This window comes from Pleurodeles waltl, chromosome 4_1 (genome assembly GCF_031143425.1).
Source record: "Pleurodeles waltl isolate 20211129_DDA chromosome 4_1, aPleWal1.hap1.20221129, whole genome shotgun sequence".
NCBI lineage: Eukaryota > Metazoa > Chordata > Amphibia > Caudata > Salamandridae > Pleurodeles > Pleurodeles waltl.
In genome coordinates, this window is record NC_090442.1 from 274,825,122 (window position 1) to 274,843,978 (window position 18,857).

General features: G+C 44.1%; 1 protein-coding gene across 2 annotated transcripts in view; it reads left to right on the top strand.

Annotated features, from left to right (window-relative positions):
• The window catches only part of SCUBE1 (signal peptide, CUB domain and EGF like domain containing 1), a 2,009,692-nt gene that overhangs the window by 1,444,077 nt on the left and 546,758 nt on the right, over window positions 1-18,857 (top strand). Inside the window, exon 15 of one of the 2 annotated variants that reach the window (XM_069228295.1) lies at window positions 12,773-12,847. The exons of the other annotated variant lie outside the window; for it this stretch is intronic. Coding sequence (XP_069084396.1) covers window positions 12,773-12,847 — 75 coding nt within the window. The remainder of the gene's footprint in view (window positions 1-12,772; window positions 12,848-18,857) is intronic. 2 annotated transcript variants of the gene reach the window in all.

Consider the following 18,857-nt stretch of genomic DNA (forward strand, 5'->3'; position numbering starts at 1 on the left):
TAAGCGCAGGGTGGCAATCTGTTGGGGCCGGGCCCGGTCTCCCCAGATATCGGATTGGCTGCGAGATGCCGCTTTTTGCCAGGAACAATTAACAAATTACTGGGAGTTGACTCCGGTTGGCTCCAGCCACGTGACATCTGGGCACCGCTTCGATCCTATCTTGAACCTGCGTCTGTCTAAAGAACCTGCTGCGGATGGGTATGTTGAGGTGATGAGTGCTGTTCACTCTACAATGGATAAGGTTGTACAGAATGGTTGCTGAGAACTGTGCTTGCTCCTCCCGGCCTTCTCTCTCCTTTATTTTTGAAGTTTCTGTCTTCTTTTTTTTCTTTTTTTCCTTTTCTGCCACATCTGTTTGGTCCTGCCCTTGGACTTGACGACCCGTTGGATCTTTCCGGCAGGGACATACTATTATATGGACATTCAGCAATGTTTTTTGGTCTTCCCCTGTCTGATTTATAAGAGTTACTGAGACGTGGGGAGCTTGGAGAGCCGAAGATAGATTAAAGTAGCTGACTGATCTATTACTGTAAGGACCAAGGTGGCAATTTATTTTATGTTGTATGTTGTTTACATAAAACTATAAATAAATAAATTTTAAAAAAAACATGCCTCAGAATTAGGACTGCAACTCTACATGGCTATATAACTGTAGAACGTAAATGGTGCACAGCACCACCACTGCAAGTGGAAAAATCCACCATGTAAGGTAGATAATTTGTAAGAACAATGCTTTTGCAAAAAGCAGGTGTACATTCTGGAGCCAAACCGAAATCCAGAGGACTACTGCAACTGTTAATAATCAACATAACAGCAAAAGTTGTGCATGCATACTGTAGAAAGACACCCGCAAGGATCACGAAAACCTAAAACAGCGTGCAACTGTGAAGGTGATTGGTCTCAAAGGAGGACGACATATTAGTCCCCACTATGGGGATCTTGAAAGTGGCGCAAAGTGGAATCTGCCTGTGTACCGAAAAGGGATTTCCCTTCAAATGGCATGCCAAGCAAAGAATCCCGTACTGGAACCGAAAAATTAGAATGTCTTAGCCAAGCCCTTCGACATATTGCGACCGATGCCATCACCCGACCATCCGAATCGGTGGAATCCATACCAGAGCGAAGTGTGAGTTTGCCCATCTGATGAACATACCGTGTCAATGGCAGAAGGGCAGTACGAGCTTCCTCAGAAAGAGTTGGTAACAAACGCTCCACTGAATTCCGAAGAACATGGGAGAAACAAGCTAACACACGAAGTGTTAGTGGAACGTAAGGCAACACTAGAAGAGGCTAACATCCTCCTGCCAGCAGCGTCCAGCTGTCTGGCTTCTCGCTGTGGCGGGGCAGGAGGGATTTTGCTACGTTATTTGTAGCCAAAGCAGTTTATACCACAAAACTCTGAGTGGTAGGGTGGCTGCGAAGGCATAGCACATCTTTCTGTGCAGACCGGTGTCTGTGAGAGATAGCATGCTCCACAGGGGTACCAGAAACAGGCTGGGTCTAAACACCCAGATGATGTCATAAAGACCCTTACAATCTGGAAGGATCGGTTTAGTAGAAGACTGATATGGATGTAAATCCAGTAACGGATCCGTTGATAACTGCGCAACAGGAAGCTGTAAGTGCAACACATCAGCCACCGTCTCAAAATGTCTGCAAAAGCAGTACTTGCCTAAGTAGTCAAACCAGGTGATGAGAGTAGGCTGGACGCCGGTGAGGAATCAAGGCCACTCGGATGAAGTAAATGGAATGGGGCCTGCAAAAGGAGGCTGAGGATGTGTAGGAACTTCTGAAGGAGGATTAAGAGGCTCAAACCCTATACCAACATCCAAATCTAACAGTGCTGCTCCCGACGTCGATGTCAAGAGGGGGAAGCCTCCTCAAAAGCAGCGTCGTCCGACTCCAGAGAAATCACAATAAGGGCGTTGAGGGAAGTCGAGTGAGCCACAGGCTCCATGGATGAAGTTGGGATAACAGGATCAGGCGCTGGTGATGGAGGCTGCAAGAGGCTGTGCATCAGTGCTAATCTGACTCCGGCGTCTAAGTCGAGAGGCTGAATGGGCACCAAGGAGAAATCGCTGGTTGAGACCCTGACAAGAATTACCAGTATCTCTGGTTGCCGGAGTTAACGGGTACTAAAAGCTGAGCCCCAGTCTGCCGGCATTCTATTGTAGGGGGATGTCTATCCACCACAGGGTCCCCACCATCAGTACTTCAGGGAGGTCTGCTTTGTTGTAGGGATTACCTGATGCAGACCCCTATCAGGGTCTGCCATGCCAGGCAGGGTAAACCAGCATTTGTTGCTGCTTACAGGAAAAAAAAACCTCTCTTTATGTGGAGGCCTTTGTGTGTTTTCTTTGTTTTTTAGAAACAAGTGAATGTTTATTCTAGTCACTGGTCGGGGTAGGCTCAGCCAGTGTTAATGATATACTCATTCTGTACTGAGTGGGAAAAGGTGGGGTTAAAGAGAAGTAATTGCTCATGACAGATCTAGAGCCACTAAGCTCCTTCTCTTTAGAGAGGAGAACAGAGGAATAAACCAGACAGCTTGTGACTGTGATATCAGGGTCACATCATTTATTCTCCTAGGTTTTTAGATTGATCTGTTTTTTTACTTCACTATTTATTTTTGGAAATCGGAAAGGGAGAGCAAACAATTGTGTTCTGAGTAAATACCATTGCTGGCCACACAAACTATTTTCACCAACTTCAATAGAAATTTGTAAATAGATGCTTGGAGGATAGGCTTCTGAAATTAAGTTATGATTGATGTTGTGACATGGCAATCTACCATTTGAGCATTCAAAAGTAATGTTTTTTTAAATATTACTTGACTATCTCCAACCTTTATGGCAATTTATTTTTTAATCCTGCAAACTCTCACTTTTCTGTTAGTAGTCTAAAGTCATTGATTATGCAATATCCAATGGCACAGTTATATTGTCATTCGCTGATGAGGAATGATTTAAGAGTCTAGCATTACCAGCTGTCTGTAGGCATGGGGTAGCAATGGAGAAAGAGTTAGCAGGTCTTGTGGTCACTTTCCTAAAGTTATTAAAGAAGGAGTGTGAAGCTACCAGTTCTGTTGATGGAGGCTTGTATTGTACAGTATCCTGTAGCGCTACTGTTGACTCTGCAGTAGGTTTTGTGCACATTGGGAGATTTGGTGCCTCTAAAATGTTGGTGAGGCTGTGGCAGAATAAGTCATATGTAGGAAGCATCTACTAGAGTTGACTGACTCAACTCCAACTGTATTGGTTTTTCAAAGATACTAGCATGTTGTAAAAAATCTCTGGATATCCATAAAGGACATTCAACCTTGGATGAAAGTGGCCTCTCTGCTACTGACCTCAAGGCTTCCCCAGTTGAATATTAAGGCCCTCATTACAACCCTGGCAGTCGGTGTTAAAGCCAACAGGCCGGCGGTAAAAAAATATAGAATTTTGATTATGGCGGTTACCGCCATCCAAGACCACCACTTTAACACACTGACTGCCAGGGTGGTAACGGCTGCTGGGCTGGAGACTTCGGTCTCCAGCCCGGCGGCTGTCACAATCCCACCCTCGGGATTACAACCAGGCCTACCACCATGGTTTTGGTGCCGAACTTAGCGCCAAGAAAACCATGGCACTAGGCACTATCAGTGCCTGGGAATCCCTTCCCTGGCACTGATATGGGTCTCCCCTGCCCCCCTCCCACAGTTCTCCCCCACCCTCCCCATCCCGCTCCTGCCCCCGCACATATACACACCCACACGCGCACCCATATACACACATGCATACCCACCACCACCCACTCATGCACACATACATACTGTCAGAGTCACCAGATCCTCGGGGTCTGTGCACGTTCCCAACACTTCCACCACAAGACAGCTCCAATATTCTGATTTGAATTGTTACAGAGTCTAAGAGAGTCCAAGTGGGGAAGAGGGGATTAGGAAAGGAACAGCTGGGAAGGACACCTGTGGGAAGCAAAAAGGTTAAAACACACAATATCAAGATTACATCATATGAATCAATACTAGGCTATGACTCTAAGCATTGTCATTCTGAAAACATGGACAACCTAAGGCTAGACTTAAAATGACTAGGCTTCAAGATGACTCGATACCTGTGTGGAAATCAAGAAAGGTTAAATGCAACTTTCAAATTCAAGTATTATCCTTTGCATAAGGATCAGGAAACAATCTGAATGATTTCTAAACTATCATATGAATTGTGTTTGAGAAACATATTAGGAACACACAACATTACATCTAGAACTCTGGCTTTTTTGTTCTCTCAAATTGCAGGAACATGAATTGCGCACATTGCAGATTTTTACATGGGTATTAAAATACCATAGAATGATTGTGCACCATGAATAACACAGATTAGACTCGAGAAATAAATCACACGACTTGCCAACTCGAAAGCCACCAAGTAAATGCCTTAAAATGGTAGTGCATAATGAACACCGTGATTTTAAACACAGAAAAGGAATCGCGTGGCTTGCCGATTCGAATGTCATCAAATAAATGTCAGGAAATGGTAGCGCACAATGAGTAACATGAATTACACACAGGAAATGAATCGCACGTCTTGCTGATTCGAATGCCACCATGTAACTGCCAAGGAATGGTAGCGCACAATGAATATCAAGGGATAAAGCACAAGAAAATGAATTGCGCATCTTGCCGATTCGAATGCCACCATGTAACTGCCAAGGAATGGTAGCGCACAATGAATATCAAGGGTTAAAGCACAAGAAAACGAATTGCGCGTCTTGCCGATTCGAATGCCACCATGTAACTGTCAAGGAATGGTAGTGCACAATGAATATCAAGGGTTAAAGCACAAGAAAATGAATTGCGCGTCTTGACGATTCGAATGCCACCATGTAACTGTCAAGGAATGGTAGTACACACTGAATAACATGAATTAAGCACGAGAAAAGAATCGCGCGTCTTGCCAATTTGAATGCTACCTTGTAAATGCCATAAAATGGTAGCGCACAATGAATATCAAGAGTTAACACACAAGCAAAAAATCGCGCGTCTTGCCGATTCGAGTATCAGCATGCAAATGCTACGAAACGACCAAGCCCACATTCACACGCACAAGAGTAAAATTTTTATCATGCAAAGATTAGGCCCAAGAACGCGAGAGTCTTCGATAACGGCGTCGGGGGCCCAGCCCGACCTCCGTCTTACCGCCCTGATCTAGGATCACCAATTAGAGTGAAAAGGGCAAGGCCTGGAGGATCAAAGTAGGCCACCGGAACAGGAGCTCAGGAAGTTGCTGCTGCTCTGCACCGGGACCTCTGAATAGTGAGCACGTGGAGCTGGGCTGGCTCTCTTATATAGAGTCTTGGCCCAGCCCACAATCCACACCCAAGCATGCTGGAGGGAAAGCTTCTAGAAGGCCCTGAAAGGGGACCACACCCTGACACAGTCTGAAAACCTGCAACAGTACATAGCATGTGAACAGTATTTATATGCATGCTGAACATAAGTCTTTAAGATTAAACTCTGCAATGCAAAAGGTTAAACAACATCATATCAGCGCAATGCATAAATTATGTTAGCTTGAAATTGTTGGGTTTTTGCATTCTAGTCGCCCGTAGAGCGCGCACTGCCCTGATGTTGACAGTACTCCCCTCTCCCAGACGTGCTCTAGGGCCTGGTTTGTCTGGATTAAGACGATGAAAACGCCTCATCAAGTACTGGAGCATGGATATCAGATGCGGAAACCCATGAGTTACTTTCAGGGCCATAACCTTTTCATGAGATTAAGTGCCATAGGTTACACCCTCTTAGTTTAGAATCCAACACTTTCTTGACTTCGTATTCTTCTCCCTGTACTAGAACTGGAGCTGGATGAGGGCGGACCTTCTGGACTGCTTTTTCTAAGAGGGAAGTGTGGAACACTGGATGAATCTGTAATGATCTTGGCAATTGCAGTTTATAGGTCACAGGATTGATTTGCTGAAGAACAGTGTAAGGACCTATGAATTTGGGGTTGAACATGTACTTCTTCTTGAAGTCTATATGTTTTGTGGAAAGCCACACTTTGTCACCTGGTTGATACTGCGGTCCCTCACAATGTTTCTGGTCATAATGCTTTTTGTATTTTTGTTTGACCTTTTCTAAATGCTGTTGAATCAATTTCTGGGTTTGATGCAGATGTTGAATGGTTTCTGACACAACTGGAATAAGAGAACCTTCTTGAGGGATTGTGATGGGCAAGGTGTCAGGATGATAGCCAAACAAGCCAAAAAAAGGGGTAACGCCAGTAGAAGTGTGGAATGAGTTATTGTAGGCTAACTCAGCTAACCAGAGCACTGATGTCCAAGAATGAAGCGCTTTTTCAGCGTAAGCACATAGGTATTGCTTCAAGGTCTGATTTAGTCTCTCCGTTTGACCATCTGTTTGAGGATGGTGGCTAGTAGATAGTGTAGATGTCAGTTGGAGTGTTTTACACCATGTCTTCCAGAAATTGGAGGCAAACTGCGACCCCCGATCGGAGAGGATCATTTTTGGCAGTCCATGATAACGAACCACTCTCTTCAGCAAGATAGTTGCCAGTTCACTGGAGGTGGGCAATTTCTTACAGGCAAAGAAATGTCCATATTTCGTGAGACTATCTACTAGCACCAGAATTACTGAATGTTGTTGAACCACTGATAGACGGACGCACGGACAACTTTGGGTTGGAAGTGGATGCAACAACCCTTTCGGTTTTGAATGACTCGTTTTAGTGCGAGCACAGACTTCACAGTTGTTTACCATCGCTTTTACATCTTTTGTTAGGGTAGGCCACCAAAAATAGCATTGGATTAATTCAAGAGTTTTTGGAGTACCTGGATGACCTGCCGTAGGTATAACATGCAACCAATGAAACACTATCTTGCGAAGTTTGGTAGTGGGCACGAACAAACGAGCGTCATGAAAAGGTAATCCTTGTTTGATTGACCTTTTTGGATCTGCTTGGGCCCATGTCTGCCATTTCTCAACAGTGAAAGAATTGAGGATGTCTTCAAAGAAATCTTCAGTTTGTATGATACATAGGACTTTGTCGGGAGCAATGATAGCTCTGGAGGTTTGAACTGCAGGCAACGTGGTAGACTCTTGGCGGGACAAGGCGTCAGCTTTGCGATTGTCTTTACCAGGCCGGAAGGTTACCACAAAATCAAATTCGGCAAAAAGCAGCATCCAGCGTAATTGCAGAGGAGTCAAAAGTCTGGCGGAACTCATGAACTGAAGATTGCGATGATCAGTATATACCGTGACAGTATATTTGGCACCCAACAAATGATGTCTCCATTCTTTAAAGGCGTCATGAATCGCCAGCAGCTCTTTTTCAGCAATGACATAGTTCTGTTCGGCTTCATTCAACTTCTGAGACATGAAAGCTACAGGATGAAGTTGACCAGTGTCCTTGTTTCATTGCGACAAGACTGCTCCTATTGCCACATCTGAAGCATCAGCTTCCACTATGAAGGGTCGATCCGCGTCAGGATGAGTCAAGACTGGGGCAGTGGAGAAAGCTTCTTTCAAAGTGGAAAAGACTTGGTCAGCTTCTGGGGACCATACAAATTTCTCCTTCTTTCCTAATAACTTAGTGATTGGAGCCATTGTCTGGGAGAAATGATTTATGAACCTCCGGTAAAAATTTGCAAACCCCAGGAAACATTGTACATCACGAACAGTCTTTGGGGTGGGCCAATCAGATACGGCCTTTACTTTCTTTTCTGCCATCACCATACCTTGAGGGGTAAGGATAACCCCCAAAAACTCAACTGTGGTAGCATGAAACTCACACTTGGTTAGTTTGCAATATAAATGGTGCTTTCGAAGGGCTGCAAGAATTTTCTTGACATGTTGGACATGTTCATTTTCATTGTCTGAATAGATCAAAATGTCATCGATGTAGACTATGGCAAATATGTAGAGGTATTCTCTAAGAACGTCATTCAAGAAAAATTTAAATGCTGCCGGAGCATTACACAGACCAAAAGGCATGACGGTGTATTAAAAAAGGCCATATCTTGTCTTGAACGCTCTTTTCCATTCGTCACCCTCTCTCATTCTGACCAAATGATAAGCACCTCAAAGATCAAGCTTCATGTAGATTTTTGCTTTCTTTACTTGCTCCAGTAAGACCGGAATTAGGGGCAAAGGATATTTATTCTTGATGGTGACTTTGTTCAATCCCCTATAGTCAATACAAGGTCGAAGTTCTCCTTTCGCCTTCGGAACAAAAAACAAAGGAGAAGCTGCAGGAGACTTAGAAGGGCGAATGAAACCATTCTCCAAGAATTGATCTAGATGTTTTCGTAAATGTTGATTTTCATGTTCTGACAGGGTATATACACGACAGTTGGGAAGTATCGCACCTGGGACTAGATCAATTTGACAGTCATAAGATCTATGAAGAGGTAAGTTCTCTGCTTCTTTCTCATCAAATGCATCTTCTTAAAATGAATACTGTTTGGGCAGCTGAACTTCTTTCTCCGCGGCAGTAGCTATGTAAGAGTTGCAAACTTTTGATACTTGAATCTTTTGGAGGCATTGTTCTTTACATAGCGCAGATGAGAACACGACCTTTCGTTCTGCCCAATTAATCTCTGGATTGTGATGAGTTAACCATGGTAAACCAAGGATAATCCCATACTCGGGAGCATGGATCACGTCAAGGATGAGTTTCTCTTTATCTTTCTTTCTTTGATTCTTATCCTCACAAATCACCGACAAGGGGACAGTCTGAAGAGTTACCGGACCTCCAGTCAAGAGTTTTCCATCGACTGCCTGGATGATTTCTGGGGTCTTCTTTTCAATACATTGGATCCGCCATGCACAAACCAATTGGGCGTCAACAAAGTTCCCGATAGCCCCAGAATCGACTAGAGCCTTCTTGAAATAGGCCTTTTTCTTAACCTGAACTCTTATTCCCAGTTTGAGATGTCTAGATTGTGAAGGGTCCACTGTGACATCCAAGAGCAACCCTTCTCTGCATCTTGGGTGCTTTAGTTTTCCGACTTGACTTGTGCATTGGCTGCAACCTTCTGAACTGGACCTCGTTTGCGCTTTGGTTTGATTGGACAATCTTTGGCAAAATGACCCTTGCGCCCACAATAGAGACATTGTCCATTCTTTCTACGTAGGTCCTTTTCATCTTTGGTCAAAGGTCTCCTGATGGTTCCAATTTCCATCGGTTCCGGCATTCTTTCTTTCGGAGTTCTTGAGTCTCTATTATCGTGAACACGCCAGGAATATTTTTCAGTCTTTTTGCGTGTTCCTTTTCGTTCTGTTAAACGATGATCAAGCCTCAAGACAAAGTTTATCAATTCTTGACAGTCTGTAGGTTGCGGGTCGATTTGAGCTAGGATATCTTTTAGCTCCTCTTTGAGTCCCTTGTAGAACAAGGCCGCTTGTTTTTCTTCAGGCCAGGATGTCTCAGCGACCAGCTGATTAAAGTTGGCTAAATATGACACTGATTCCCTTGGCGTAAGTCTAATAATTCACGATCTGCTAACAGTGTTACAGTTCTACGATCAAAAACATGCTCAAACTCGCGAACAAAATTTTTCCATTTGTACAACAGGGTACTATCTTTACGCACAAGAGGAATAGTCCAGGTAGCTGCATCTCCAGACAGATATGATAACAAGAAAGCTACTTTGGACTGGGCATCGGGGAAAGTATGTGGTCTGCAGGTGAAGTCTCATTCCACTTGAACCAGGAAAGATTGCGCTTTCAAGGGGTCACCTGAGAAACGTTCTGGGGGAGCTAAAGGAATGGCTGAAGGAACATTGAGGGAAATTTTTGTCGGATTACCTCCAGAAGTCTGAGAAGAAGGACCTGGCCAAGACACACCTGGGGGATTTTGTTCCTTCTTTTCTAACTTATCCTGTAACTGACTCACTCTCTCAGCTAGGCTAGTTGCCAAATCTTTTGATGATACCACCTCTGCTTGGAGCTGAGTGATAGCCTTGACTAGCTCGTCCAGTATGGCCATGTTGAGAACATACACAGACCAGGAGGATAATAATTAGTGGGCTCACTATTCTGTCAGAGTCACCAGATCCTCGGGGTCTGTGCACGTTCCCAACACTTCCTCCACAAGACAGCTCCAATATTCTGATTTGAATTGTCACAGAGTCTAAGAGAGTCCAAGTGGGGAAGAGGGGATTAGGAAAGGAACAGCTGGGAAGGAGACCTGTAGGAAGCAAAAAGGTTAAAACACACAATATCAAGATGACATCATATGAATCAATACTAGGCTATGACTCTAAGCATTGTCATTCTGAAAACATGGACAACCTAAGGATAGACTTAAAATGGCTTCAAGATGACTGGATACCTGTGAGGAAATCAAGAAAGGTTAAATGCAACTTTCAAATTCAAGTATTATCCTTTGCATGAGGATTAGGAAACAATCTGAATGATTTCTAAATCATCATATGAATTGTGTTTGAGAAACATATTAGGAACACACAACATTACATCTAGAACTCTGGCTTTTTTGTTCTCTCAAATTGCCGGAACATGAATTGCGCACATTGCAGATTTTTACATGGGTATTAAAATACCATAGAATGATTGTGCACCATGAATAACACAGTTTAGACTCGAGAAATAAATCACGCAACTTGCCAACTCGAATGCCACCAAGTAAATGCCTTAAAATGGTAGCGCATAATGAACACCGTGATTTTAAACACAGAAAAGGAATCGCGCGGCTTGCCGATTCGAATGTCACCAAATAAATGTCAGGAAATGGTAGCGTACAATGAGTAACATGAATTACACACAGGAAATGAAACGCGCGTCTTGCCGATTCGAGTACCACCATGTAACTGCGGAGGAATGTTAGCGCACAATGAATATCAAGGGTTAAAGCACACGAAAACGGATCGCACGTCTTGCTGATTCGAATGCCACCAAGTAACTGCCAAGGAATGGTAGCGCACAATGAATAACATGAATTAAGCACGAGAAAAGAATTGTGCGTCTTGCCGATTCGAATGCCACCATGTAACTGCCAAGGAATGGTAGCGCAGAATGAATAACATGAATTAAGCACGAGAAAAGAATTGCGAGTCTTGCCGATTCGAATGCCACCATGTAACTGCCAAGGAATGGTAGCGCACAATGAATAACATGAATTAAGCACGAGAAAAGAATCGTGCATCTTGCCGATTCGAATGCCACCATGTAACTGCCAAAGAATGGTAGCACACAACGAATATCAAGGATTAAAGCACAAGAAAACGAATTGCGCGTCTTGCTGATTCGAATGCCACCATGTAACTGCCAAGGAATGGTAGCGCACAATGAATAACATGAATTAAGCATGAGAAAAGAATCGCACGTCTTGCCGATTCGAATGCTACCTTGTAAATGCCATAAATTGGTAGCGCACAATGAATATCAAGGGTTAAAGCAAAAGAAAAGGAATCGCGCGTCTTGCCGATTCGAATGCCACCATGTAACTGCCAAGGAATGGTAGCACACAATGAATAACATGAATTAAGCATGAGAAAAGAATCGAACATCTTGCCGATTCGAATGCTACCTTGTAAATGCCATAAAATGGTAGCGCACAATGAATATCAAGAGTTAACACACAAGCAAAGAATCGAGCGTCTTGCCGATTCGAGTATCAGCATGCAAATGCTACGAAACGACAAAGCGCACATTCACACGCACAAGAGTAAAATTGTTTATCATGCAAAGATTAGGCCCAAGAACTCGAGAGTCTTCCATAACAGGGTCAGGGGCCCAGCCCGACCTCAGTCTCACCGCCCTGATCTAGGATCACCAATTAGAGTGAAAAGGGCAAGGCCTGGAGGATCAAATTAGGCCACCGGAACAGGAGCTCAGGAAGTTGCTGCTGCTCTGCACCGGGACCTCTGAATAGTGAGCACGTTGAGCTGGGCTGGCTCACTTATATAGAGTCTTGGCCCAGCCCATAAACCACACCCAGGCATGCTGCAGGGAAAGCTTCTAGAAGGCCCTGGAAGGGGACCACACCCTGACACAGTCTGAAAACCTGCAGCAGTACATGGCATGTGAACAGTATTTATATGCATGATGAACATAAGTCTTTAAGATTAAACTCTGCAATGCAAAAGGTTAAACAACATCATATCAGCACAATGCATGAATTATGTTAGCTTGAAATTGTTGGGTTTTTGCATTCTAGTCGCCCGTAGAGCACTGCCCTGATGTTGACACATACCCACACACCGCAACACACACTGACATACCTTGTCACACACACGCATTCACAACACACAACACTCACAATCATTCATTCACGCATGCATCCTACGTGACTCACACTCGCATGCACGCACACTAAAACATACACCCCCCCCCCCCCCACATACACACAACATCCCCCACCCCCCTCTCTGGTCGGAAAACCCGACTTACCTGCTTACAGGGGGTCCTCCGTCTGGAGAGGGTCCGCGGTGCTGCTGTCAGCAGCAGCGTCCGCCAGCAAAACACTACCAGGCCGTAGCATTGCTCATGATACGGTTGGCGGTGTTTTGCTGGCGTGGCGGTGCGGCTGTCAGCAGCACCGCCTTTCCGCCATCGGCCGTCATGACAGTCTGCGGTGTTCCACCAGCATTCTGGCGGAAAACCGTTGGCAGTCATTATACGCGTAGATGGCTGGTAGCCACGGCGGCGGTATGTTGGCGCCCGTCACTGTGGCGGTAGGCGGTAGTTACCACCAATGTTGTAATGAGGGCCTATGTTTTTTGTTTTCTTTCACCCTAGAGTCTCTTGCTGGCAGGTGGATACATTTTTCGGCACCTTGGCACATTGCTTTGGGACCTCATGCCTATACACCAGGTAGGGATGGACACTGTAGACCTTATGAGTGATGTTAGGTTTTAGGAGTCTGAGAGCTGCAGGGCTCGCTGTGTACCCAAGACTTGGAAACACACACCCTGCATGTTTACCTTGCAGTCTGAACTTGTGTTATCTTTGAGCTTTGATACAGGCTAGACAGTTAATTCTTGTGACTTTGCATCATTTGGCCAATGCTTATCCCAAAGCATGTAAGGCATTTTGTTTGAAAATCACACTGTATGTATATAGCCCAGTTGGGATCAGGCTTCCATCTCCTCCAGTGAGAATGTGTTTTCTTACAGTGTAAAGCACTAGGTTAGCAAGGGTGTCATGTGAAGGTCTAATGCAAGAAAAAAAGCAGGCACACTTGCACCTAAGATCTCTATTAAAGGCAGCCATAATTTGGGTAGCAAGCACCTCACTCCTTTGAGGCTCAGTGCACCCCAGGCACCTCTTAATTACAGGTCTCTCAGTTCCTATCTGTATCCCTCTTGTCCTTCCTTAATTTAACTCTCTCACCTCCCTCAATACTTCCCCCTCTCTTTTCCACCATCCCTCTCACTCAATCTTATGTTTTTCCTGCCTTTTTTCATCCCCCTTTCTGCCAAACCTCAAAGCATATCACTGTTCCTTTCTGGTTGCCCTCTTCATTTCATCCTACAATTGCTCTTTGTTACAACCTCTCCCTCCCTTTTTATCCATATGTTACTCTTGCCTCTTGCTTCCCATCCTTTTCCTTAATTATTTGTCTTGTTCATATTTTTCTCTTTTCCTCTCCAAACCTTTCTCGGTTTTCTATTTTCTCATTCCAATATATTTCCCTTTCCTCTTACTAACTGCTCCCATTCTCCTTTTTGCCTCTTAGCCCTCCCTATTTATGCATAGCATTTCTCTCTATACACTCAAATTTCCCTTTTCCGTTGCTTTATATCTCTTTCCTCACTCTCGCATCCCATCTTTCGTTCCATTATTTCTGACCATCCTGTTTTCTCTATTCTTCTTCCAGCCTTTCTCTTTCTTTGCATTCCACCTGTCAACTATATCTTCTACTTTTTCTCTCCCATCCTGTTATTATATTTCCATTATGCATTTCCGATCTCCTTTGCCCTATTTCTCTCTCTGTCACACTGAATCTTGCCTCGCAGTTGAATTAGTCTTACCATGGTACATTGCAAAGCAGAATTAATTGGTTAAAATTGTTAACTCTGACTTTGTATGTATGTGTGTTTATTGCTATCTAAATGTACATGTATATATATTGACTTAAAAAAACAACGGTTACAAGAATGTTATAGTTAGGCTCACATTTTAAATGCACAAAACAATAGAAATTCACTTTTAGTTAGAGTTATCTCAAGTATCCCACGCTCTCGCCATGTACAGTTTTTTTCATCAAAACATTTTCTGCAAATATGACATTAATATGTTCAATGCTGTTATCAAAGGTGTCATGAGTGCCATCATTCGTGAGGTAATTAGCAGTGCATGGCAAGGTTGCAAGTTATAGTTACCTTAGGGGACGAGTTATAGTTACTTTAGATAACTCTAACAATTACAGGTGAATTTCAATGGTTTTGTATGTTTAAAATGTGAGTCTAACTACAACGTACCTGTAGCCTTTGTTTTTTTAAGTGAATTTCTATTTTTTCTAAAACTATTTTCTAACTATAATTTTTAACGCATAGTAATTTTCATTACTTTACATTAATTCAACCATCACCTATGGCCAGGTCCTGCAACCAACCCCCATAACAACCTAACCTTTGGCCGTGCACAGCAGGATTTGACAACAGGTCCTGGCCTGTGGCTAGGTCCGAGCAGTCCAACCTATGTAATTATCCAACCTGATGCTGTGCACGGCCGAAGGCCAACACCTGATAACTACCCAAACCAGCGCTGCACACAACCTTCAGCCATGTGCAGCCGGGGTTGGCGGCCTGTGGCCAACCCCCTTAACCACCCAAACATGCACCATGCACAACTGAACTGTCTGTCGCTCTTCGTTTGAGAATAGGTGTGAGAGGGTGTCTATGTGTGACAGTGTCTGTCTGGGTGTGACAGTGGGTGCATGAGGGTCTGAGTGGTTCCGTGAGTGGGTACATGAGGGTCTGAGAGGGTCTCTGAGTGGATGCGTTAGTGTCTGAGTGTGTCTGTGAGTGGGTGTATAAGGGTCTGAGTGTGTCTTTGAGTAGGTACCTGAGCATCCCTCTGGGTCTGTGAGGTGGTGCATGAGGGTCTGAGTGGGTCTGTGAGTGAGTGTGTGAGGGTCTGAGTGGGTGCATCAGTATCTGAGTGGGTCTATAAATGGGTGCGTCAGTGTCTGAGTGGGTCTGTTAGTGGGTGCATGAGGGTCTGAGTCGGTTTGTGGAGGGTCTGATTGGGTGCATGAGTGCCTGAGTGGGTCTGTGAGTTAGTGCGTGAGGGTCTGAGTGGGTCTGTGAATGGGAGCGTCAGTGTCTGAGTGGGTCTGTCAGTAGGTGCGTCAGTGTCTGAGTGGGTCTGTGAGCGGATGCATGAGGGTCTGAGCGGGTTTGTGAGTGGATGCATGAGCATCTGAGTGGGTCTGAAAGTGGGTGTGAGTCTGAGTGGTTCTGAGTGGGTGCATGAGTCTCTGAGCACATATGTAAGTAAATGAATTAGTGTACGAATGCGTCTGTGAATTAAAAACATTTTGTTTTGCTTACTTGTGATTAATATCAATTGATCATGAATATTATGCTTTTCATTTTGTTTTTCAGTACCATGGACCATGTCCTGATACCTTAAAAGGGCAGTTGCAACTTTCTGTTCAGGTTGTGGCCAGCCAATTACAGTGCTTCTATTTGCATGCACAGTTGCAATTTTTTTTTAATTTTCACCAATTATTCGCAACCTCAGATACACAAATTTGTATTATCTGTGTACCGAAACCTAGCTTTCTGCCAAATTTGGTGGACTTCTATCCAGTGGTTCGGGCTGTAGACTTGTTTAAAGTTCCTATGGGAATTAACATGGGAAACACAAGGTTTTTGACCCCCTTTTCTTGGCCCCTACTTGACGGATCACTCCAAAAATTTCTGTGCACAAAAAAAATCAACTGGACAAATTTTTTGGGAAAATTTTGTGAAGATTTGTCAAACTGTGCCAAAGATATAGGCAAGTCAAAAACTATTTTTCGATGGAAACATGGTCCAAACTATAACTACCTAGTAGTGACTGTCACTAGGAACTAAACACATTTTAGCATTTTAAGCAAACATGTATGTGTGTGTGTATTTACCCTCTGTTAGTAGCCAGGAGGTCCCACTAGTTTATCTGTGGCTTAACCCCATTGCAGGTAGCCCTTGTCACCCCGCAAACCCCCCCCCCCAGTGCTGAAGCCTTTTTTTGCCTACCTGGGAGTAGTTCGCACTTAGGGGTCCATAATGTTTTTTCCACATAAGGTATTCACACCACATTTGCATACTTTTTTCCAACATCCTTGGGATTCTAAAGGGACCTGAGGTTTGCAAATTGCCCTGGAGGGTACTAAGTTAAAATATAGCAAAGTTTTGAATTTTTTGAGAAAAATAGAGACAATTGCTCCAGTTGTGTGTGTTTTGTTTGTAAAAATGCCACCAACAAACGGATTGCTTTACTAAAGTCACCATCTTCCCAGCTTTCAAGAACATGCAGAGCTGAATCAAAACATCCTGTTTTGTTACATAGTTTTGGCATTTTTCAAAGCAGTAGCCCATGTTTCCTCTTTTATATGCACTCAATCTACTTCCAGTTTGTGGTGGAAATCAGTGTGAAACCCTAGAGTGATGCAGGAACATTATAGATTTCTGAAAAGTAGACAATATTCTGGATCGAGCAAGGGGTCATATGTGTAGATCCCTCAAGGTTTTCTCAAGGAAAGTAACTGTTGAAATAAAGAAATATTGAAAATTAGTAGAAAAAACTGCCTTTTGTAACAACAGTTTCATCTGTAACATTTTATCATGATGGGCCATTTACAAAACCAATATGCCACTATGTCTGTTAGACCCTTCTGGATGCAGGGCTATGCATGGTTTGTAAGTTCTCTAAGAACTCAAGGTACCCAGAGCCAACAACTGAGCTGCACTGTATGATGGATTTTCATTGAGTACAAGTATAGACCAATACATTTAGTGAAATAGGTGGCGGGAAAAATGGGTATCAAGGTAACCCATGTGTTAGAAATGGGGTCTCTAGTTGTCAGAGGTATACACCCCTGTTCAAGTAGGGACCATAATCCTAGTAAGAGTAAGTCACACACAATCCAAATTATCCTGTGCCAACCCTCTGGTAGCTTGCCAATAAGCAGTCAGGCTTAACTTAGAAGGCAATGTGTAAAGTATTTGTGCAATAAATCATACAGTAACACAGTGGAAACATCACAAAAATGCACCACACAGGTTTAGAAAAATATAGGATATTTATCTAGTTAAAATAAGGTCAAATTGATAAAGATTCAATAAGCACAAGTTGAGATATCACTTTTGCAAGAGAAAAGAGTCTGAAATCTTGGAAATCAACAGTTGTCTCTTCATTACACAAAGTACCTGGTTTGCGTCAAAAATAACACACACGGACATGTATGGTGTGTGTCGGATTTTCTGACGCGGCACACACAATGCGTTGTTTCTTTCCACACTGCAAGGGGCTTGCGTAATTTTTTGGTGTGCAGTCTTGGTACCTCACTGCAATGCGGGGATCTTTTTGACACCCAGGGATGATGCTGGGAAATCCTGGGCGCGCTCGAAGACATCACAGGCATTGCATCGATCCGGTAGGGCAATGCGTCATATTTTCTGTCTAACGGCAGGTCATGCGTCGATTTTCCACTCAGGGAATCAGCTGCGTTGTTCTGGTTCAGCTGTGAGTCGATCCAGTAGGGCTGTGCGTAAACGTTTCTGTCGCAAGGCAGGCACTGCTTTGAATCTTCACTCAGGAAGTCGGGCTGCATTGTTCCGGTTCGACTGTGCTGCGATGTCTCGCTTGCAAAACAGCTGAGCATTGTTTACAGCAGGCTGTGCGTTGAATTTCAGCACACAAGGAGTTTCCTAAAGAGATGAAGATTTTTGGCCCTGAGACTTCAGAAAACAGGAGGCAAGCTTAATCCAAGCTCTTGGAGAGCACTTCTCAGCAAAGTCAGAGGGCAACATGGCAGCAGGGCAACAGCATGGCAGCAGTCCTTCTCAGCAAAGCAGTCCAGATGAGTCCTTTGGGCAGTCAGGCAGTTCCTCATGACAGGTTGCAGGTTCAGGTCCAGAAGTGTCTGAGTTGGTGGGGTCAGGGACCCAGTTTATATACCCAAAAATGCCTTTGAAGTGGGGGAGACTTCAAAGACTGGTTTTAAAGTGCACAAGTTCCCTTTCAGTAGAGGTCTGTATGCCAGTGTCTGATTAGGGGGGTTGGCTGTCCATTGTGTGAGGGCAGGCCACTAGCCTTTGAAATTTAAGTGTCATGCCCTCCACCCTTCCAGCCCAGGAAGACCCATTCAGTATGCAGATGAGTGCAGGTGTGACTGAGTGTCCTGTTCTTGTGGGTGAAATGTACAAGGAAGCTGTCAACCAGCGCAGCCCTGACATTGATTGGAGGAAGGCTGTAAGGCACATATGGATTGTAAGTGCAGAGAAATGCTCACTTTCTAAAAGTGGCATTTCTAAAATAGTAATATAAAATCCAACCTCACCAATAAGCAGGATTTTCCATTGCCATTCTGGCCATACTAAATAGGACCTGGTTACCCCTTTCAGATCAGAATCTACCACTCAAAAAGTATGAGGGCAGTCCTAATGCCAGTCTATGAAAGGACCAGGCCTCACTGTAGTGGAAAACGAATGTAGGAGCTTTTCCACTACCAGGACATATAAAACATACATGTACATGCCCTGCCTTTTACCTACATATCAATGGGTCCCAGAAGGAGGTTAGGCAGTCCATTGTGTGAGGGCAGGCCACCAGCCTTTGAAATGTAAGTGTCAGGCCCTCAACCCTTCCAGCCCAGGAAGACCCATTCAGT